Genomic DNA, 22329 nt, shown 5'->3' with positions numbered 1-22329 from the left:
CCCCCGCCCCCCCCCCGTCGCCGACTGCGAGGAGCGCACTGGGTGGGGGAGTGAGTAAATAATTGGCCAGAGGCCCGGCTTCCCGGTTCTCGCTCTGCTTCCCCGAGGCCAGACTGCGCCCGGGGCCGCTGGGGCGACGCAGCCCCCTCGGGAACCTGACACCAGGTAACCTGGCCCCCGCCCCGTCCCGGGTCTGGGAGTCTGTCTGTGACCCCGAGAATGCTCATCCCCCAAGGTTTGAGTCGGTTTTCTCCCGGTTAATCGCCATCCGCACCTACTAGCCGGGGCCGGTGGGAGAGACACCTCCAGCCCCCGCGCTGACCCGACTGGGAATGCCGCTGTAGTGCGCCGAGTGCACCTCAAAGTGCTGGGTCCCCGGCGCCCAGCCCGGGAGCGCCGAGAGTGAAGAAGGACCGGGAGGGGAAGGCGGGGATGCGGCGGGAGAGCAATCAATGGCTTAGCCCGGCTTCCCGCAGGAGCTACCGCCCATTCACGGTCTATGCAGGCACCAGCTGGCGGCAGCATCTTTTAGGTACGAGCTCCAGGAAGGCAAAGGCCTGCTGGGGGGCCGGGAGCCCAGGGCGCGCCGCGGGACCCCAGCACCCCCGCTGCGCCCAAGCCTCAAGATGCTCTGGGCTTTATGAGGTTCAGTTACAGCCGAGTCCTCCATTAACACCTCCCCTGATTATTGAGAGGCTGGAAGGGCTGAACGCAGCCTCAGAGCGCGTCTCCCTCTGCCCGCGTCTTTGCCCTCTGCCCACCCCTTCCTCCTCCTCCCGATTTGGAAGCATAAACTGAAAATAAAAGACAGGTGGAAGGAGCTGCGGGTCAGAGGTGAGGGATTCGGGTCAATTCCGAGAGAGACAGACAGACAGAGAGCGCGAGCGAGCTTGATTTCCACCCAACGGGTTATTTATTTGGATTAGCAGAGGAACCCTCTGCCAAGACCTGGGGACCAGCCCGCACCTCTGGCCGCAGCCTCCCGCCCTCCCTCGCCAAGGATCAGGTTCTTGGGGGGAAACGTCTGGACCTCAAGGTAAGATCCCCACGGGGGTTGTCTCCTAGGAGCAGTTCTCCGGCCTGGGTGTGCGCCCGGACGGCCGGGCTCCCCAGGAGCGTCCCGAGCACTAGCGGAGGCAGGCCGGGCTTCACTCGTAGCCGCCCGACGCCCGAGGTCTCGGCGGGAGGAGCGGTTCCCACGCACCATCCCAGCGGGGTGGTAGACTGCGCCCGGGGCCCCGGGCCGCACCGCCCGGCTGACGCGCGGCTTTTCTCTGCCAATGCAGCCACCATTACAGCGTGATCAACTCCTTTGGCTCTAAGAATGCTGAACGGCACCACTCTAGAGGCAGGTGAGTTATACACCAGTTTCCTTCTCGTGTCCTCTGCCCTTTCTCTTGGGCTGTTGTGCACATCGGTGAGTGTGTGTTGTGTGCGCGCACACGCGTGTGAGCGCCTTCACTGGGTGGAAGAAAGAGGTGTGTGTGTGTGTGTGTGTGTGTTAGAAATTAAACCACGTTTAGAAGGCTCTAAAATGTAGTCTCGTTCAGTCTCTTGCCAAGATTCCTGAAAGCTGCGTTTCCCTCCTTTTGCCTTTTTTTTTTTTTAAATGTCTTTGACTTTTTTGAGGATGGAGAGGGGGACGTGGAGGTCACGGTGGTGCTGAGCCGCGAGTTATCCGTGGCGGCGAGAGGGATGCGCCCTCGACCCTCCCCGATGCTGCTGGGGGCGTCTCCCCACCGGAAGGGATGGGGGGGGGGGCAGGGCTGACACCGCTGCTCACCTGTGTAAAGCTTAACTGGAAACTGGCTTCCCGGACATTTTTTGTTCAATGCAAACCCGCGCACCAGTTCCGGCGCGCGACCTCAGAGGCCGTGGTGCGGGACATCTCCCTTTATTCCTCGGGCGGCTGAGGGCCAGGGGCGCGGCAAATGTCAGGTAAAAGGGCTTCAGATTTCGGACGTGGCATCCGTCCACCCCCCCCCCCCCGCCCGGAAAAGAAGCCAGGGGCCACGGAGGAAGGAGATTTGAACTGAGCGAACGATGGGCAGGTGGCTTTGAGGGTGCCGACGAGGCGCGTGGTTCAGAGAGCGCAGAGGGGCAGGGCTGTGGGGCTCTAAGGGCGCGTAGCTGGGGCGCGGCCCTGGGTCTCTCCTCGGCGCAGGAGGACTCCCCCCGGCCCAGCTCCGCTCAGCCCACTCCCATCTGTCTGGAGGGAGGCCCTCCTAGCAGGACTGAGTCAGAGATGCTCCCGTGCTGCAGCGCCCGTCTGGACCTGTTTGAACGTAGAGATTCCCTATGCGCACCGACTAGAAAAGGCCCGGTGGCTCGGGAACATCCGCTGACCCTCCGCCCAGCGCAGCCAGGGTGACACCACTGAGTGAGCGGTGCCTAACCCCAGACGATGTTGATTTCCCCGGGCCCTGGGACGTTCTCAACAGTGCCAAAAGCCAGACACTGCTTCCAGAGCTGCACCTTTCAGACCAAGGGGGCTCCTCAAACAGTTCAACTGGGTCAGGAGGAAAGGTGACCTCTGCCTTTTTAAGGGCAAACCCAGGGCACAGGATCTTGGCCTCCAAGGTTCAGCTATAAAGAGAACTTGAGTTGCCTATCTTATCAAGAGATGGGTCTGCTGGGGTTTTCCCTCTGGTTGCTCCCAGGGCAAAGCAATGCATTTCCTTTATTTCCTGTCTCTTGCTCTCTGAGGAGTTTTTCTGGGCAGGTGTCTGGGACAAAGTTGCCACTTTCATGGAGATTCCAGGACCCTGAACCCTTCGTCCCTACTCCTCTGCCCTGCTAGAGACCAACCGCCCGCTCTTCTGAAAGCTGCAACAGTAGCCAGATGGATGGATCCTGGAGCACTGAAAAGAGTGAACTGCGTGTGCCCAATTGTGAGGAGGGCTGCACCTGGCCAGGGTTCTGCCCCACTGCTCCAAATACAGCTTTGAGTTCAGAGAGGAGAGTTGACATCCTATTATGGGCCCCAGGTGGGGGGAGCCCACTGCACCTGTCCCATTTAGATAGGCGGAGCCCCAGGAAATGAACCAGGGAACACTCCGACTTTTATGGAGCACTCTCGGGCTATTCTGAGGGACGACTGGCTCCAGTCCCTCCTCACCGTAGGTGAAAGAAGTCTGAGCTACAAAGATGCTCTCCTTAAAGTGCTTGCTGTCTTTTGTGAATAAGGGGTAGTAAGGGGGGCCCTCTTAGGTATCTTTCAAGGGCTCCAAGACAAAAAGGATACACCCAGTTCTTGGAGCATTCCCCACCCCCCACCCCCACCATGGGCTTCTTCTTCAAGGAAATGTGAGAGGAGGCAGAGCTGGGTGGATGGGGAGTAATTTCTGCAGGATTAAAAAGGACCTCCCAAACTCCAGCAGCACCCCCTGCCCCACCCCTAGCTTTCTAAAAACTTCCTACATTGGCTGCGAAGGAAGACTCCTGGCAGTTGGCTTCTTTATGGGAAGTAGCAACTCCCACCGGGTGTAGGAACTTATAACCTGAGTTTATAAGAAAAAGCAGGCATAGCTGGGATCCAGCCCCAAAGACTATTGTAGAAGGGAGTCTGCCCTGCCAGTACCTGATAGATGATTAACAAATACTTGTGGAAAAGAAGAATGAATGGATGGGTGGATGGATGGGTGGATGTGTGGATGGTTTACATCATTTCTGTGATTGGCTTCCTTGGAGACTTCACCGAACTCTGGCTTTTTCTTGCAGTTGTTTGTTAAACTTTCCCTTCATAGAGTCTCTAAAGTTTCATCTCTTGCAAGAATAGGGTGGTATTCTTGGGTTCTTTGTTTTTGCTGACCCGGACCAAAATCCAATAACAGCCAAGCCAAATTCCAAACACCCCCATTTGGTAGGTGGTGATGCGGGCGAGCGGTGATGGGGGTGATGGTGAGAGCAGCAGTTTAGTCCAGAAACTAGACAAAGTCAGTCCCTGGATTGAGGTCCCAAATTTACTTTTTCCTTGGAGCTTCCTTGGGTTAACTAACCGACTTTCTTCTCAGAAACCCCTCCTCTTTCTTCTTCTCCTCCTCCTCCTTGGGATCTGAGTCCGTTTAGCTGTTGACTTGTGGGAAGGCAATCTGCCCCTTTGTGAGAGGACCTGCTGTCTCTGAAAGGGTTGCTGGTCCCAGCCCCTCCTTGGGGCCCTTCATTTGTGCACGTGGGTTTGAAAAGCTCATTGATTTCCATCCAAAGGGGCTAATTACATTACTTACAGTAAATAGCAGCCCTGCTGTCCAGTAGGGCTGCCAAAGTAGGGGGGGGGGGGAGGTCTCCAGCTTAGTTCACTTGATTGGCTTCATTTTTGTGTGAAATTGTGTTTTATGAGCTGTATTCTGGCACCCGGAGGACTGTAACAGCGTCCAGTCTGCAAATAACATTATTTTTGACCCTGAGAAAAGAGCAAGGGGAAGCAGTGGAGTCTTGGGTTTCATGGAAGAGGTGACTCCAGCAGCTTCAGAAGGCGAAGCTTTGGGACAGGAAGTCAGACTGCTGCGGAGAGTAGCTCCCTTCCTCCCTCCATTCTTGTCTGCTTGCCTGCTTGCCTTTTTTTCCTTCCTTCCTTCCTTCCTTCCTTCCTTCCTTCCTTCCTTCCTTCCTTCCTCTCCCTCTCATTTTCATTCTCTCTCTCATTTCTTCCCATCTCTTTCTTTCTTTCTTTCTTTCTCTCTTTCTTTCCTTTCTTTCTTTTCTTTCTTTCTTTTTCTTTCTTCCTTCCTTCCTTCCTTCCTTTTCTTTCTTTCTTTCTTTCTTTCTTTCTTTCTTTCTTTCTTTCTTTCTTTCTTATCTTTCCCTCCTCTTTCCTTCCCTCCCTGTCCCCCTTCATCTTTCCAAATTGGGCCGCTGTTCCAAGTCAGTTTCCCTAGAGGGAAGCAAGTCTGCCACCAGCATACCCCTCTGAGGTATCCAGGATGTGTCGGGACGTGAGCCATTCCTGGGAAAGCTGATGGGGGTGGTGGGAAACAGGCAGGCACTAGGGAGGAAAGAAGCAGAGAGCAGCCCCAGCTTCCTACTTTCCCTGCTTAAAGCTGGGCTGGTTCCTGCCGCTGCTGTGCGCTTCGGGCCCCTAGGGGGCTTCTGGTGGCTTGCATGAATCGACAATATCAGAGTATTGTGGACACTTTTTAATAGGGCCAAGGAGGGGCCACTGCTAACGGGAACAGAGGGAGACAGAACAATCCCGCCTCTTGTGAGGCGCAGGTCTGCAATTCTGCTTGTCAGCTCTCACCTTCCCCTCCTCCACCACGAGGAGCCCTTTCACATCCTCCTAAAATTGCGGCACATCCAGTTTTACAAGTCCCCGTCCGACAAGGGCAGTGGGAACAGCACGCAACTGGGCAGGCACCTAGTCCTTCAGGGTCCTCCACTTGCTGCCCGCATCGACAGGTTTCAAGGGGGACCCTGGGATCCCCAGCAGATTACCTGCAAACCTGAATTGGGTAAGAGAACACCTCACCCCACGTCATGGTTCAGTTGAGTACTCCCCACTACAAGTCCATGCCTCGTCCTCTACATTCATTTTTCAAAGAAAAGCTTTTTTTGCCACCAATAGCCAGAATCTTAGGTTCTCCTAGCCTGTTTTTCACTTTGGGGGGGGGGGGTGGTGGTGCTCCAGGCTCTGGTAGGGTGGAGGGCCTCTAGGAGAGGTGAGGAGACCTGCTTTTAAAAAGTGAGTTGAAGAAGATGGGAAGAGAGGAATCTCTCTTTAACATTTACTTATTTGGGAGCCCCTGCAAGCTAGGGACCGTAAAAGTCCACAAAGAGGAAACCCAAAGTTTGGAGCTGACATTCTGTGTGCCTTGAGCTGGGGTCTGATCTTGAACTTGGACCAAATAGATGGGCTTTCTGCCTCCTGCACAAGGGCGGGGGCAATATGGGCTCCTTTTCCCCTTTAAAACATGATTACTGGGAACTCTCGGAAGGATGTGTGTGTGTGTGTGCATGTGTGTGTGCGTGTGTGTGTGTGTGTGTGTGTGTGTGTGTGTGTTGGGGGAAGTAAATGCCCCCTCCTACTCCCCCCCCAGCCCCCTCCCCTTTGTAATGTTTGTCCCTGCTTGCCCATCACCAGGGGGTTGAGAGGAGTGTGACAGGTCTTTGTTGTCTGAATAAAAATCCGTGGCAGCTCCAGGGAGAGAACTCCTCCTACTAAATTATCAAAAATGGGCTGGCTTTAGTCTCTTAACAAATTGGACACAGCTACGGCAGGAGCAGTCCCCAACCCAACCTACAGGCACTGGGAACTTGCAAGCAGCCAGGGACCGCTGAAAATAGCACTTCTTTTTCTTTCTTTGTGTTCGAAACTATTTTCTTTCTTCGCCAGATTTTGTTTTCCTCCCCCCGCTGCAGTGTTGTTTCCCATTAGTAATTCGATCTCTCAGAGCAGTAAGATTCGCCTTCTTCGTCTCCTTTCCCCTCCGCCCCTGTTTGTTTGTTTTCTGCACATCTCCTTCAGGGAGACGCTGGGGATCCCCCCCCCTTCTTTTTTTCTTTTCCGAGCACACCAATTTCCACTCCGTCTGCCTCTTTCTTCTTCCCTCTCTCCCTCTTGCCCTCTGTCCCGGAGCGCCTCTGCGCTCCTCCAACACGCAGCTCTCTGCGGTCCCTTCTGCTCCTTCACTCGGATGAGCTGAGAGCCGCGGGCGTGTGTATATGGAAATAGTGGGGTGCCGAGCAGAAGACAACTCGTGTCCTTTCCGTCCCCCAGCCATGCTCTTCCACGGGATCTCCGGAGGCCACATCCAAGGTATCATGGAGGAGATGGAGCGCAGATCTAAGACGGAGGCCCGCCTGGCCAAAGGCGCTCAGCTCAACGGCCGCGACGCGGTAAGGAAGGGCCCCCTCGGCGGCGGGCGGCAGGCGCCTCTGCGCGCTCGGCGAAGCCGGGTCTCCATCGCTGGCCGGCCGAGTTGAGGATGGAGGGTCCCAGGGAACGTCCGTTCCCGGCTGTCGGGTGGGTTTTCTCCGCGCCCACTGCCTGCCGGGCTAAGAAACGGCCGCCTTTCTGGCTTGAAATGTCTCCGCGACCGAGACTGTGAGTTCGCAACTCTCTGCCGCAGCTGTTCCCGGCAGAGCAGGAGGGCCGGGAGTGAGAGGATGGGGATGTCCTCTTCTGCAGCCCCAACCTCTGGTCTCCGCTACCCCCGGACTGCGGGCGCCTCCTCGGCGAGGGTGGCGGCCGGGAGGGCGAGCTGGGCGCGGGCAACGCGCGGACGGCGCGCGCAGCCGGGGCGTCCGGGCCAAGCAGGAGCCCAGGTGGCTCTAGTCTCTGGGTGTGGTGACCGGACCTTTGGAGAGGACTCGGACTCAACTGGGCCACCTTCAGTTCTCGGGACGCTCGGAGCTCCGCACTGCCTATGCCGGCGATTTTCGGGGTCTCGCGCAGCCCGGCTCGGCCCCTCTAGCGAAGCGGGACGGCGTTCAACTTCCGGGCCGGGCGGGTGGAACGTGCAGGGGGAAACCTAATAAAAATCCGGAGGAGCCGGGCACCTAGCCCCAGCGCGAGAGCTTCGGAGCCCTTGAGCGGTGTAATCAACGACCACTGTTACCGCTATTCATATTAATGAAAGTCATGTCCGATTAATAAAGAAAACCAATTAATAGTCTATGTGCTTCCCTTTCCCACTTACGAGCCGGGAGGGGAAAACTGCAGAAGTCTCCGGAAATGATTTCAGCCAAACAGAGCTGTGCACATCCTTTGGCAACACACCGGGGATTGTAGCGCAAACTAACCCGGTACTCTGCCCCGAGCGGGTCAGTGGTGTTTTGGGTTCCACCAAGTAGCCGAGCTCGTGGGTGTTTCCACATTTGCAACATGAATTCTGTACCGGGGAGGAGGTGGGGGCTGGTCTGAGTAAAGGACGGGACTTTACTTTTCCAGGCCCGCCAAAGTTTTGTGGGGAAGTCCAACCCATTCCTGCTAGTCTTGAGGGAGATGTCCAGCGGTTACCTCCTTCTTTTTCTTTTTCCTTGCTGTGACTATCTTGTCTAAAAACAAAAAGCAGCAACCCAAACTCTAATTGCGCGGCGGGGCTGGGCTGGTCAAGGTGAGGTTTCCTCATCCTCGGCCGTGTCGGTGGGTCAGCCGGCGGGAAGCTTAACCTGGCCACTAAACAGATTTTCAGGACACAGATCTCCTGGGTATGTTAATGCCGGGGAAAGAGGGACTGTGCAGAGGGGACCAGACAATAGACTCTTCCTGGGAACAGGCACTTTATACCCTTACTGGGGAGGGGACCGATATCCCTGAAAAACAGAGAACAGCCAAATCTATCCAGATCAAAACAATGTCGACCAAATTGTGAGCACGGGTATAATAATCGCTTCCTTCCTTTTAACTTAACTCTGCCCATAGGAATTTAGAGAAATACAATGTCTTAAAAAAGTCTGTGTTCGTCCAAATCTCCTCTCCACTCCCCAGTAAAAAATTCCGTTGTTCAGTTTTGTGTGCGTTGAGACCCACAATTTTTAGCTTGTACTTGCGAATTGGGGAGCACGCGCCCAACCTCTGCTCAGTGCGGTCCTAGCATTTTAAAGAGGCTCGAGGTGGCCGACGCGTCTTTAGGTTAATAGTCCCAGGAGGATGCGCACGCCGGGTCCAGGCAGACACTACAGAAATGGAGTGAGTCGCGGCGGGGAACTTTTCCCCGACGTTTGCCTTTGCACTGTGGCCCCTGCCCCTGGAGGTGCTTCGCAAACGACTTGAGCTTCGGAGAGGGGTCTCGAAGCTGTGCGTCCCCACCGCACGTCCTCCTCAGCGGTGCGTTGTGCTTGCCTTGCAGGGCATGCCCCCGCTGAGCCCCGAGAAGCCCGCTCTCTGCGCCGGCTGCGGGGGCAAGATCTCGGACAGGTACTACCTGCTGGCTGTGGACAAACAGTGGCACCTGAGGTGCCTGAAGTGCTGTGAATGTAAGCTGGCCCTCGAGTCGGAGCTCACCTGCTTCGCCAAGGACGGTAGCATTTACTGCAAGGAGGATTACTACAGGTATTCCCGCCCCTATCGATCTCTTACGCCCTGGTACACCTGGCGCAGCCACCTGCCCGAGCCGGGGAGCCTCTCCTCGGTTCGCCCCCTTTCGCCCCTTCGGGGTACTGTTACCAATCCCGAGACCAGGGAAGTCCACTGCAGACGGGTTCGAGCTGAGCCACCCCCACCAAGGGCAGTGAGGATGGGTGGGAGGAACCCCCAAGGTCTGGAGCTGCCAGTGAATAGCACCCATCCCCGACACTGCACAGCTCGGTAGAGGGGATCTGGGGAAAGCTCGGAATCTTGAATGCACGCCTGTCTGTCGACCAACACCGAAGCGGGGTGTTCTCTCCCTCTCTTTCCGTTTACTACGAACGGGGCGAGATCCTCACCTTGGAAATGAACTGGTGGTCCAGGCGGCCGTATCCGGGTGTTATGTTTTCACAAGGGTGGCGGGAAACCGCGTAAATGACCATGAAAAGGAATAATCGCCGTTGGTGAAAGAAACCTAAGCCACTCAGTTCTGAGTTCCATTCACGGCGAGTTAGAACCATGCTGGTCAGCCTGGAGAGTAAACTCGGGGGATGTTTTTTTGTGATGCTTCCCAGTTATTTTTCTGGGGTGGGAAAGAGAACAGTTATGTGCAAGTGACCTCGCTCTGCTCTCAATCAGAGGAGAGAGGTGATTAAAAAAGAATAAGCTTTCCTCTGCGGAGGCGTCTGTCTGAATGCTTTCACGTACACTCACACATCCATAAATAACAATAATAATAATACCACCCTTCATAGGATATTTTGTAACGGATGAAACGCTTTCCCTCGGCGTTGAAATTTAAGATTCTTTCCATAGTGTTCGAGTTAGCTAAGTGCGGGTTTTTGGTTTTGTTTTGTTTTGTTTGGCTTTTTTGTTGTGTTTTTTTTTTCCCTTTTAATCTTTACAGAAAAGGAAACTGAGGATGTTACCCAATTCTTCTTATTTTAATGTAAGGTGTTTTTTTTTTTTTTTTTTTTTTTTTGGTCCTGGTTCACCAGAACAGGTCAAAAAGTAAACAAAATTAATGACCAAATGCAAACGGACCCGTGTCCTCTTCTCCCAGAACCCTCCTACGTGCCTGTCTTGGGCCACCGCTGACCAAACCCCAGGTGTCACGGGTGGGAGATGGCCCCGTCTTTGCCTCAACCAGCGCCCTGACTTGACGGGTTTGTTTTTCCAGAAGGTTCTCTGTGCAGAGATGTGCCCGCTGCCACCTTGGCATCTCCGCCTCCGAGATGGTCATGCGCGCCCGAGACTCAGTCTACCACCTGAGCTGTTTCACCTGCTCCACGTGCAACAAGACCCTGACCACGGGCGACCATTTTGGCATGAAGGACAGCCTGGTGTACTGCCGCGCCCACTTCGAGACCCTCTTGCAAGGGGAGTATACACCGCAGCTGAGCTACACCGAGCTGGCGGCCAAGAGCGGCGGCTTGGCCCTGCCTTACTTCAACGGCACTGGCACCGTGCAGAAAGGGCGGCCCCGGAAGCGGAAGAGCCCAGCGCTGGGAGTGGACATCGTCAATTACAACTCAGGTGAGCCCTGCTACTTTCCCCTCACCCCTCCAGCAGCCCTGGCCTCTGGCTGCCCAGCGGAGGATTCCACAGAACTCCTTTCCCGTCCGAGATCTGGTGGCAAGAGTGTTTTGCTTAACACTCCCCTTTCCTCAGCACACCTCCCTTTCGCTCAGAAGGAGGAGAAAGAAGGAGAGAAACAGAGGAGAGACAGAAGGAGAGGAGAGGGAAGAGAGAGAGAGAGAGAGAGAGAGAGAGAGAGAGAGAGAGAGAGAGAGAGACCTTTATTTAGGTTGTGGCAAAAAACACATTCATAACCATGAGGCTGCAATGACTTCCCCCAAACAGGCAGAGCCAAATCCTTGTTGCCCATTAGTTAATGAGCCCATTAGTTTCTGGCTCCCAGTTGGAGCAAAACAGCCCCAGGGCAATTCCTGTGTGGAAGCCAAATTATAGATCCTGGAGGAGGTTTTCCTATATACTGCAAAAAAAAAAAATCTTCAGAGCCCAACTCCAGTCTGTCTAGAGGGAGCAGAGGCTGTGGTCACCAGCCCAGAGTTAATCAGGAACACAGTTGGCAGGAGTGTGGAAAACCAAATCCCTGGTCTTGGTGAAAAAGCAGCTGTAGGGGTAGGAATCAGCCTCCACAGCTGAGCTGGCCTGCCCCTTGTGTAGGTCAGGGCAGTCATCCAGCCAGCTCATTCCCTGTATGATAAACCACCAGGACCTCCAGAGCCCCTGGAAAACTGAAAGATGCTCCAGGTCAGGACCACTGAGGCAGCGCGGTGGTGCGACAGGCCACCCTTTTATCCTCCACCAGCCTTCTGTCTTAATTAAAAGCGAAACGCAGGCAACAGGCCTGAGAGCACACTTTCTCCCTTGCTTTGGGAAGACATGTATCACTTACCAATATCTCTCAATCATCCGTTTCCCATGGCTGGTAGCTTGCCCCTGCTCTGCATCCCCCAGGTGAGGATAGGGATGGACCTTGTCGACCACGTCGAACTCCAAGCAGGAAGGAAGCTCTTCTTAGGAGTTGCAGACACTGGGGAAAAAAAGGGGGGTCTGGAAAGCCCCCAGGCTAATGCTTGGGAAACCAAGGACTGGCTTCCCATGCCCAGCCCAGCCCTGGCTGGGAATCTCAGCCCACAGTAGACTCAGGCTAGGGAGTCCATTCTACCGGAAGGGACCCGAGGGACCCTCATTGTGGCAACCCTACTCTGTTACCACGAGCACCCAGTTACCAGCCAAAGCATGGACGTCCCAGAGCACAGATCTTGCTGGTTTTTGCCTTCCGGTCCCCAGTGCCTGGTATGGTGTCTGACCCATTGTGGCTCAAAGTTATCCAGTAGGATAAGTGATTTACCCACGGTCACACAGCCAGCGTGAACCATTTGGAACTGATAGGCCTGCTCGGAGCCCAGAGTGTCCTGGGGAAGCCTCTCAGGAAGGGCGGCTTCCCCCAGCCTTCCGCTGGGCTGCCTCCTGGGGTTCTCGGCTGCTGTAACTGAGGAGAAGGAATCCCGACCCGGCCAGCGCAGCGCGCGGCGTCCCAGGGAGATTAGCGACCAGGGAGCTCAGCGCAGCGACATTTGTCCCTAGGGGGTTCAGGCCAGGGTCGCTAGAGCAAGGGAAAAGGCCAGCCGGCTCGTTCCAGACCCCACCAGGATCGGTTTGTGGCGGGGCAGCGGGCGCAGCCCCGGGTTTTGCCCACCCCCGGCTGCGGGTCGCGGCCTGGCGTTCGTCCCTGCTGCACTTCCGCGGGGGTTCGGTTCGGGGCCACTTTGCCCAGCGCGCTCATTTCATCTCCTTTGATGCGAGGTCCCCGGAGCAGGACAGGCAGGGCACTAATTGTTCTTTATTAATAGAAGATGACATCGGAATCTCGAGCCACTCACCAAGGCCCTAATGCCCTAATTAGACAGAGACAGAGACAGAGACCGAGAGGCCGGGACCCACATAACTGGAGAGTCCTTGGGAGAGAGGGAATCCCTCCGCCCGAGAAAGTGTGCAAAAAGGTGGACATTTCTAGCCACAGGGAAGCAATCCTATTTTTTCCGCTTGTTTATTTAATCTAACTAGCTCAATTTGATTTCGCCTTGGATCATTCTTTAGTGGGAAGAGCTGGGAGCTTTAAGGACAATAAAATTTAGTGGTAGCTAGAGAATACAAATTTATATCTTCAAAAAAAAAAAAAGAATGAAAATCTCCTTCCACTTAGGCCTTTAGTTTGTATATTAATGCTGCAAGGTTTCTCGAGAAAGGTGATGCTGTTTAGCTACTGCAGGAGGAGACGGTTGCTGAGGCCTCACTATCCGGAATTTGAACATCACACGACCTCAGACTGGATGTCTTTTAATTAGTATCCACCCCATCCTTTCTGGACTTTTCCTAGAGATACAAACGAATAGTACATACATCTTTAAAATCAGATGGAAATAAATAATCTAGAGAAACTGGATCAAAGATACATGACCAGAAATCAATCCCACTGTTTTTTAAAAAAAAGGTTATGCATCTAACCATCTATGCCAGTTTGTTACAAAACTAGCAAAAGAAAAGCTTCAGCAAATTGAAAACATGTTAAAAGGTAGAAAATGAGATGGACCCACAGTTTTAACTCATTATTTTTGCTTTCTTTGGGTCTTATATTGCATCTCTGCTTAATTGTAAACTAGTTTCAGAAAGAGTAGTGTTGACACTAAAATGCAATCTATGAATTGATATATTAAAAAAATCCTATACATTAAATATGTTTATGATTCAAAGACGTCCAGAGAAGATGTGAAAGGTGGCAAAGATCAGTTAGTGTTTGACATCTGGCAAATGCCTTTTAGCGAGAATATTACTAATTTAGTTAATCCTCCCTGTGCAGATCCCAGGCTGATATTTTAGAAAGAGACATAGAGAGTTTATTTGGAATCCTAGATTGAAAGGCAGCCCTCCAGGAGTGAAGATTTAGTGTAGGATAGGCAGCTCCTATTTGGGTAACTTAGAGACAGTGGCGAGACTAAATTTTTGCCAGTTTTTAAAATCTGCTTTCCTTGGGTTTTCTTGGAGTCTAAAGCTCCTGATAGTTGTGAAATTAGCCTGGCACTGACCCCTAGTGGTCTCCCAGGGATCAGTTAGTTCTCAGAAGGTTACATACCTTCGGAACAGAAACTCACTTTAGTACAGGTGACCATTATTTCATCAGTGACTGGAAAAGAAAATATTTAGATCTTCTCACTGACTTTATAATGTGTCAGATGTGTACTTATAGGTGGACGTTTAAAGTAGTTTTAAGAGAGTTGTCATTCCATCTCATAATTCAGGGGGTGGGGGGAAACAAGTATACTTCTGAAGTAGACCCTGGGGAAACACAATCACTTGCAAGTTTATATAATGCATCTCTAGTTAAACACAAACAATTTAGGATAATGCACTGAGTTACCGTGTGGAAGAAGTAGATTGCTCTTTTCAGTTGAGTAATATGATAACACCGTCACAGGAAAAGCATTCAGTAATATCTGTTTAATAAAGAGCGAACAATCTTCTTACACACTGAACCGTATACTGTGTGGAAACAAGTCCCATAATTGTGTTTAATGAACTAACGTTATCTGCTGAATTTTTAATCAGCAATAATGAATGTAGAATGCATATTTAGAAAAGCAGTTTAATCAAACTGTTCTATGATTATTTTTCATAAACTTCATTTTAAAGACTAATGAGTACATAGTGAGGTTAGGAATCACATTCATCTCTAAGAAATAATACCTTGAGTTGGGGCAGTGGCTAAGGGCATTAGTTAAGCACTTAGTTAAGTCCTCTAAGTGTAATATTCAATCTGATGTGTTCAGGAAAAGTTAAATGTTACTCACATACGGTAAGAATGAAATCTTATTTGAAGAAGCCCCAAAGCCAGGTGTAGCTCTTTGACCATTTTGTGGTGGGTACATTTATAATCTGGTTGTGAAATATAGCTCAGTTTACTAGAGATAAATATAGTTTTATAGTAGGTCTTAAGAGGCTGTTTCATCCATTTGAGGATATGAAAGTGCAATTCTGTAGAATATTTGAACCCAACATATCCCCCACTGGGCTAAAATAGGATAAAATGTAGCGTATATTCTTTCTCTTACCTCTGAGGGTATGTTACTTTTCTGGGCAGTTTAAAAGAAGGATATGGTCAACATTTGTATGTATATGGCCAACTTGGATTCCATTCGAGTTGACTTGGCTTTGCATTAATAGTCACTTGATTTTATTGATGAACAAAGATTCAAAATCTTGGTGGAATGCTTTTGAGTCCTGGCCCTGTGCTTGACTCAGGGGACCCAAAGGTGAATAGTATATATAATCTTTCTCTCAATGAACTCATCTGCTCTTTTGCCAGATGTGCCCTCCTACTTGTGTATCTTATGGAAATTTAAACAAAGGAAACATTAATTCATGCCTAATGTAATGTCTTCTTACAATAGAGCAAATTTCTTGTTAAATGGATTTTGTGATGTGCCTGACCTCTTGGTTGATGGCCCAAACTACTGTTTCTGCTGATTATGCTGGTTTACCAGAAAGTTTCAGAACATAATTCTAACCAGAGCAAAGCAGGCAAATAATATTTTATCAAGCAGAAGAGCTAATATTAAGAAATGTTTTACTTTCTTCAGTAAAGTAGCATGCCACCAAGTAACATGATCAGGTTAATTTTAGATATTCTATTATAATGTGCTAAAATGTAGGATGATCAGATCTGAAAATACATCGTATAAATACCTGAAGTAAGGGTTTAAAGAAAAAAAATCGCCATGCCCTTTAAGTTGAGAAGGTGGTCGAATCAGTAAATATTTTAGATATTCTATTATAATGTGCTAAAATGTAGGATGATCAGATCTGAAAATACATCGTATAAATACCTGAAGTAAGGGTTTAAAGAAAAAAAGTCGCCATGCCCTTTAAGTTGAGAAGTTGGTCGAATCAGTAAATATTTAGCAAAACATTTTTCATTTTGTAGTCATATTTCCTACCCAGAGCCAGGAGGTTATTGGAAATGACCTTTTAAATGTGCAGCTTTACATCCTGGGGATAATGACTCTCCGGCTGGTTTCAAAGTCTGGGTCGTTTTACCCTCAGTGCTGAGCAGAGCTCTGCAGGGAGAGAGATGTCACCCTCTTTCTGCCAGACCAGCCAGGGGCACAGCTCAAATCCCACTCACAAACATCCACAGCAAAGAGGGCCAAGATCTGAGCTGAGAAATAAGCACCAGCAGTGTCTCTGAACTGTGAGCTGTGGGGAGTGCTCCAGGCATGAACTGAGTGAAGAGAAGTCTGGGCTCATTCTCTTTCAGAAATATTTATTAAAATAACTCCAAGGGAGAACTGTTTTCTTCCTGGCACTGCCCTATATTAAGCAGCTATAGCTAAAAACCCTCAAAAATAATATTCTTAGGATTACATAAGAAATCTACAAATTCTAATTTTGTAAAACTCTCCCCCTTCTCCAGCTACTTTCCACCTTTTTCCTGATTGAGAAGACTCGAGGAACATCAGAACAAGCTAAAAATTGGAACTGACTTAGACTCTTCCTTAGTTGGTGGGTTCTCAGAAACTCTCAGATTGGAGAGAGATGAAATGGTTTGCATATCCCTCATGACAAAGAGCAGTGCCTTCAGAGAGTATGTCTCATTTCACAAACACAGACAAAGTGTGGAGTCTCTAAAAACTGTTGTGTGCGCTGTAGGGCAGGGTGCGGTTGTGCATAAACGTATTAGAGTCTATCCTTTTTACTCCTGGGATGTTTCTTTCACACTTGCGACTTCATCTTCTCGAGCTTTCCAGCAACCATTATACAAAAGAGAGGATTCATCTAACATTTTTCCATTACATAAACTTTGGTTGTGGCCACGTGAAGAGGCTGCTTTGGCTGACTTTGGTAATTAACCTCTGTCTTGTCTCGATACAGCTTATAATTGGGTCGACAGCCTTTCCCACCGTTATTTTCCTAGCATCGCACAGCCCGCTACCGCTACCGTTGCAGCAAGTGCGGGACTTCCCACTGAGCAGTTGTTTGTTTGTTCGATGATCCCGCAACAGGTTGTAACGAGAACGAGGCAGACCACTTGGACCGGGATCAGCAGCCTTACCCACCCTCACAGAAGACCAAGCGCATGCGCACCTCCTTCAAGCACCACCAGCTCCGGACCATGAAATCCTACTTTGCCATCAACCACAACCCGGATGCCAAGGACCTCAAGCAGCTTGCTCAGAAAACAGGCCTCACCAAAAGAGTTTTGCAGGTAAGAAACCTCCATCATTGGCTGTGTATAAATCTCCCTTACCCTTGCCAGTAAAAACAGTTCTCTTCCCTGTGTAGAGCAATACAGATATTTCCTGTACTGCTTCTCATTAGTTTACCTTAGTTATCTCCCCAGAGGGTGTGCGGAAATTTTGCAGGGGCTTCCGGGAGGGTGCCCAAAGAGAGACCCAGGATCTTCTGAAATGCAGCCACATTCTTCCTTCCTATCGATGGAGAGATGGGGCCACCCAAGCCAGCACAGCTCACCTCACTGCTCTGCTAATGTGGGTGATGTTATTTGTACAAGTTGTGGCTTTAGAGATTTCCATTCACGTTAGGCTCAGTGCACAGACTTGAGGGGGACCCGCTGGTGCTGTTTTACTTCAGCAAACTCTTGGCAGCCTCACTCACATGCCATGACCTTCCAAATTCAGATCGACCCCCTTTTTTTTTTTTTCATTTTTTCAACTCCGGAAAAGCCACAGCCATGGTTAATGTGTCTCAGCAACCAAGTGTAGCAAGAATTTTCCCATTTTAACAAACTGTAGAGCAAAACTAAATACTGAGAGTTAGACCTGCTGTCCAATTGTTTTTCTAAACTTGTAAGGGTAAGAGTATACAACTCATGAAATTATAGTGGGTTGCTGTGGGTCACCTGTGATCTTCTTCTACTTCTCAGTGACGAAGAGCAGGCACTTAAAATTCCACCGACCAGTTTCTGGCTGCTTGGGGTCTGTGGCCCTGGGTTTTTCCTATGTGGAGAATAGTTATCACATGTCAGACTCAAGAACAGCCTGAAATCTGTTTCAGTGACGTTCATTTCATAGGAGTCCTTCTTACTTTGTGAAACTTTCAATGACCCTGCCTTTCCTCATTCTCAAAAGATAACAAACGCTTAAGGAATCAGGATATACTTTCCCCCTTGTATCTCTGTGCCTTCATGTCTATGGTATCTCCACTTAAGCATCAGTTGTCCCAAGTGGCACTTGTTAGTGCTGGGGGGATATATACAGTTGAGAGGGAGTACCCATAGTATTACTTGAAATACTCTGTTTAAAAAAAAAAAAAGCCAAAAACCAAAAACAACAAAAACAAAAACAAAACAAACCCCAGCCCTTCTCTCCCAAGAAAAATAAAAACAATTATATTTAAAAAGAAAACATACTCTCAAAAAAAGAAAAAGAAAAAAGAAAAAAGCAAGCAAGCAAGAAAAAAAAAAAAAGAAACAAAAAGGAAAGACAAAGAGAGAGAGAGAAACAAAAGAAGTCTAAAATAAACATCGGTAAAGAAATCAATTGGGATTGGTTTGCAGGTTTGGTTCCAAAACGCACGAGCCAAATTCAGAAGGAACCTTTTGCGGCAGGAGAATGGGGGTGTTGATAAAGCTGATGGCACGTCGCTTCCGGCCCCGCCCTCAGCAGACAGCGGCGCTCTCACTCCACCCGGCACAGCGACCACTTTAACAGACCTGACCAATCCCACTATCACTGTAGTGACATCCGTGACCTCTAACATGGACAGCCACGAATCCGGAAGCCCCTCACAAACTACCTTAACGAACCTTTTCTAACATTGGTTTTTGTTTTTGTTTTTGTTTTTGTTTTTTCATTCTTCCTCTTCTTTTTATTATTATTATTCTAATTATTATTATTTTATTATTTACAAGATTTTTTTTTTTCTAACCCACAAGATATTTGGGAAATAAAAGCAACAGCTTGGTGTGTAGCATCTGCAGCCACTTGGCAAATGAGTTTACAGAATTGTCTCCTTTACGAAGTGTTTTTTTTGTTGTTGTTTTGGTTTTGTTTTGTTTTTTTTGTTTTGTTTTTGTCTACAATGTGTATTTGGATTTTTTTAAAAAAATTAATTAGAGCTTTCAGTTGGTAAGGAGAGTTTTTGAATTATTCTAATAAGTGCCTCTTAAAATTGTATGTTACTTATTTCCAGAATCTCGAAGAAAAAAAAAAGTGGTATGATAATGGGCAAATAATCATATTCCCAATTAAATGATTAGGTTAATAAAGAATCAGATAATTAAAGTTATTTTTTAAATCTTGCGATTGTATGTATACTTATGGAATTTTGAAAACTTCACATTGTTTTTTTTTTATTTTAAAAGTGAAAAAATGTTTTGATTATTCTTTCATCTTACGAATGAGGAATATGATTAAACAAAAAGCATTGACTATAGCAGCTCTAAATATTAAAGATTAATTAGGTGAGAAATCTGTTCTAGCGATGTGACTTTTCCTTCTTTTTAGGGGTGTACATCCCAGGAACACTTGTTAGTTATTTGCTTTTCAACATTTGAAAAATATTTTCACTCCCTGTGTATCTATGAAAATTCCATATAGAGCTTGAAATTCTATACTTTTAACCTAAAGCTAAAAATGATAGTTCTAAAACCATTCTTTCTAAATTAATTTTTTTCCTAGGGAAAATGGAAATAAGCAAAATATAATTTTTTAAGAAGTTAAAAAAATCAGTATAATTTAATTAATAGCTCTATTAATTGGCTTCAGCTGTACCATGATATTGTATCTGGCATTCTATATGAATTATGTTAAAAAAGAAAACCTTAGTAGACTAATATCGACAATGAGAATTCTTTGGTTTGTTTTGCTTTATTTTACTTTGGCATAGGCTGATATATTTGTCAGAAAAAAAAAAAAACTTTTCTGGCATTACAGATTTAAAGTTATTAGTCTTAAAGTAGATAAACTCAGAAGCCTCGTGGATGCTGATCTGAATATATTTCCTAGTTTACAGTAGCATTATTTTTCTTTTAATTTAAGCTAAAATCTTAATGGTCTGGGCAGTGGTGAATGTTCATCTATACGCTTCTGTTGTAGTTAAATACCAATTAGATTGTGGATTTCCTAAAAAAAATAAAAAAGAAGTCAAGATATATGTCTTGCTTTAGTGGATTGTTAAGAATAACTTTGCACATATTCTCCACTTTTTGGACCCCTTAAATCTCCTTTGGTGGTCGAAGTGGCTATTTAATAGATTTTAAAGGTGTCCTTCTGGCTGTATAAATGTGTGGTTACATATTGACAGTTCACTGCCCACATTAAAGTGCATTATTGTAACTTTTGCTCAGGGTCTTTAGAAAATTAGCACAGAAAGTAGCTTATTTTTTAAAAAAAAGATGATGGAAGATAAGTTAACACTGTAACAGAAGAAAGGTGTGATTGCCATTATATATTTAGCAAGTGTGGTTATCATCTTATATGGAGCTTAAATCTTGACTTTTCATATTTCTATTACATTTTGGGCATTTACCACTAACCAGACCAAACAACCTTGGTAAGGCTGAGATCTTATTAATACACTTTTACAGGTAAAATATTGATACTTATAAATTTTGTTCTTTGACAGAACAATGTATGGTACTATAGATCTACTTTATTAAGTAGACTAATTATAACTCAGTTCTCCTACGTGCCTTATGATATAACTTGGAAGTAAGTTTGTGAAAAATCAGGATATATGTGTTGTTTGTTAAATTAACTGTTTTAAGCCCTTTTGACACCTCACTAGTTTTGTACTGTTTTACCTCTTATTTCTGAAACTCTTTTTATGGTGTATCCTGTTAGAGGGGACAGACATGTCATAGAAAGCAGTTGTGCACTCTTTCAAATATAGTTGATAAATTCAATAATCTTATATATTGAGCTTCGTGTTTATAGTACAGTAAGTGGTCTAGCAAAATTGTCCATGTTTCTTTGTTTATTGATAAATGCATTGTATAGAAACTATTTCCCCTAAATATTTATGGACCAAACAATTGTGATATATCCTATTAAATTTGTGTGAATAAACCATTTTGAATCTAAGGAGTTTTATTTCCCATCAATTTAAGGTTTAACTGTACTAGTGTGTTTCCAATATCTATATGTAAAAGCTATTAAAGTGGGAATACAAACAATTTTTAAATATTCAAACATACAAATAGTTTTCAGATTTCCAAACTTCTGATTCATTTTAAATGTACACACCATTGCATATGCAATGTAATTCAACCTCGAATTACCTTTTAATATATTTTCTTATAATAAAAGTAATGCCCCACCGATTTGACTCCGCCCAATTTTTAGAATTAAAAAAAAATGATAATTAGCAGACAAAGTAATTGCATGAAAAGAAACTTAGCTATGATTAAGATTTAATGTTAGGTCTATTGAGCACAAATGGATATTTGTAAATCAAAATAGAAATTGCAGACCCCTAAAAGCCAAGTTGCTCTGTAGTTAATAAATTGTCACTATGATTTTTTTCAGGGAGAACAAATCTTGGGGCATTACAGCCAAACATCCCGACGTTTGAAAATTCCCTAAAGTATTAAAAGAAGGGGAAAAGTTTGATCGGAAATCCACTGCAGTGAAGACAAAGACAATATTAGGTTATGATAATCATACATTTTAAAATCTATTGAGCCAAAAAAAAAAAAAAAAGAGAGAGAGAGAGACAGAGAGAGACTTAAATGTCATTTACTGAATGTTAACAAAAATTCTGTTCTTTATGGTGTCTAACACAAATGGAGGCTTAAAGTTATGTGGTTTAAAACAAAATTAGTTAAGCCGTGTATAAACCAGAGCAACCTGGCAGTAATATGCCCACCCCATATTTGAAGAAAATTATTATTGCTAAAAAATCCCACACATTTGTCAAGCACAGTAGTTGTAAAATAAAGTCCAAAAACATTCATTTCACCTGCTTGCTAATGTGTATTAGTCCTATCTGTTGATGGCATTTTCCAATTGTAAATTCAAAGAAAAGCTATCACTCACTTGAGAGTATAGGAATCAAAACCCAGTAATTTTAGTATTATTGTTTATTACTTCCTTTTTAAACAGAAATCTCTGCATGCACTTTTACATCTGTCACTCCTAGTGTACATCTCTGTATGATGACTTATCTTTGCTGTTTCTTGTATGATAAATAGCTTTCATTAATAAACATTTTATTTGATGCGAACATAGTTAACTTTATGTTAAATACACACTGTTGAAATTACTTTTGAACACTGTCTTAAGAGGCAGCACAATACATTTCCAACTTGTTATACTTAGTAAAAAAAAAAAAAAAATCCAAACAATATAATGAGGTTAAATTCTGGTAGCCTAGGATAAAATGACTTACTTGGTTTTTAACTTTTCATGACTTTTTATTTGTTGTATTCAATTGGCCCATGTATTAAAAATTACCAAAAAAAAAAAAAAAACCCACAGAGAAAACACAAATTACAACAAAAACTAAACCTTAGACTAAACTATCATGTAAAATTTCAGCAACGTTTTTAGATTATTAGGGTAAAATTTATAGATCCTGTGTAAGTTTACATGTTTGCTATGCAATGAGCAAATTTATTGAAGTATACAAATATATTCTGAACTATGGAAAGATCCAATCTTTGCATAGTTCAAATTACATATGATATTACAAACAAAGGAGCAAGTGGAAAGAAAAACAAATATTTAGGAGTGAGGTTTTTTTAATTGTTAAAGGGAATATTTGAAGAAAGAATT

At 46.6% G+C, this 22329-nt stretch overlaps 1 protein-coding gene across 4 annotated transcripts; it reads left to right on the top strand.

Moving 5' to 3' along the window:
• Nucleotides 1-755: 755 nt before the first annotated feature.
• Nucleotides 756-22061, top strand: LHX9 (LIM homeobox 9). 4 transcript variants are annotated; one of them, XM_086694722.1, is made up of 7 exons: nucleotides 756-1036; nucleotides 1287-1352; nucleotides 6716-6834; nucleotides 8790-8992; nucleotides 10188-10543; nucleotides 16597-16799; nucleotides 18111-20625. In XM_086694722.1, the coding sequence occupies exons 2-7, from the start codon at nucleotides 1325-1327 to the stop codon at nucleotides 18366-18368; spliced, it is 1167 nt and encodes a 388-aa protein (XP_086550848.1). In that variant the 5' UTR covers nucleotides 756-1036; nucleotides 1287-1324; the 3' UTR covers nucleotides 18369-20625. The 4 variants fall into 4 exon arrangements, with proteins under 4 accessions (XP_086550848.1, XP_025776870.1, XP_086550849.1 ...); XM_086694723.1 differs by lacking the exons at nucleotides 756-1036; nucleotides 1287-1352 and adding an exon at nucleotides 6133-6393; XM_025921085.2 differs by lacking the exons at nucleotides 756-1036; nucleotides 1287-1352 and having other exon boundaries at nucleotides 6132-6834.
• The last annotated feature ends 268 nt before the right edge of the window (nucleotides 22062-22329 follow it).

Source organism: Puma concolor, chromosome E4 (genome assembly GCF_028749965.1).
Source record: "Puma concolor isolate L17-30 chromosome E4, mPumCon1.1.hap2, whole genome shotgun sequence".
NCBI lineage: Eukaryota > Metazoa > Chordata > Mammalia > Carnivora > Felidae > Puma > Puma concolor.
The sequence above is the reverse complement of the archived record's forward strand: the minus strand, read 5'-3'. Positions and strand labels throughout refer to the sequence as shown.

Coding starts and splice junctions, on each gene's coding strand:
- LHX9 (XM_025921085.2), top strand. CDS start 6,661: ATGGAAATAGTGGGGTGCCGAGCAGAAGACAACTCGTGTCCTTTCCGT. Junction 10,544..16,596: donor CATCGTCAATTACAACTCAG/GTGAGCCCTGCT, acceptor ATCCCGCAACAG/GTTGTAACGAGAACGAGGCA. Junction 16,800..18,110: donor TCACCAAAAGAGTTTTGCAG/GTAAGAAACCTC, acceptor ATTGGTTTGCAG/GTTTGGTTCCAAAACGCACG.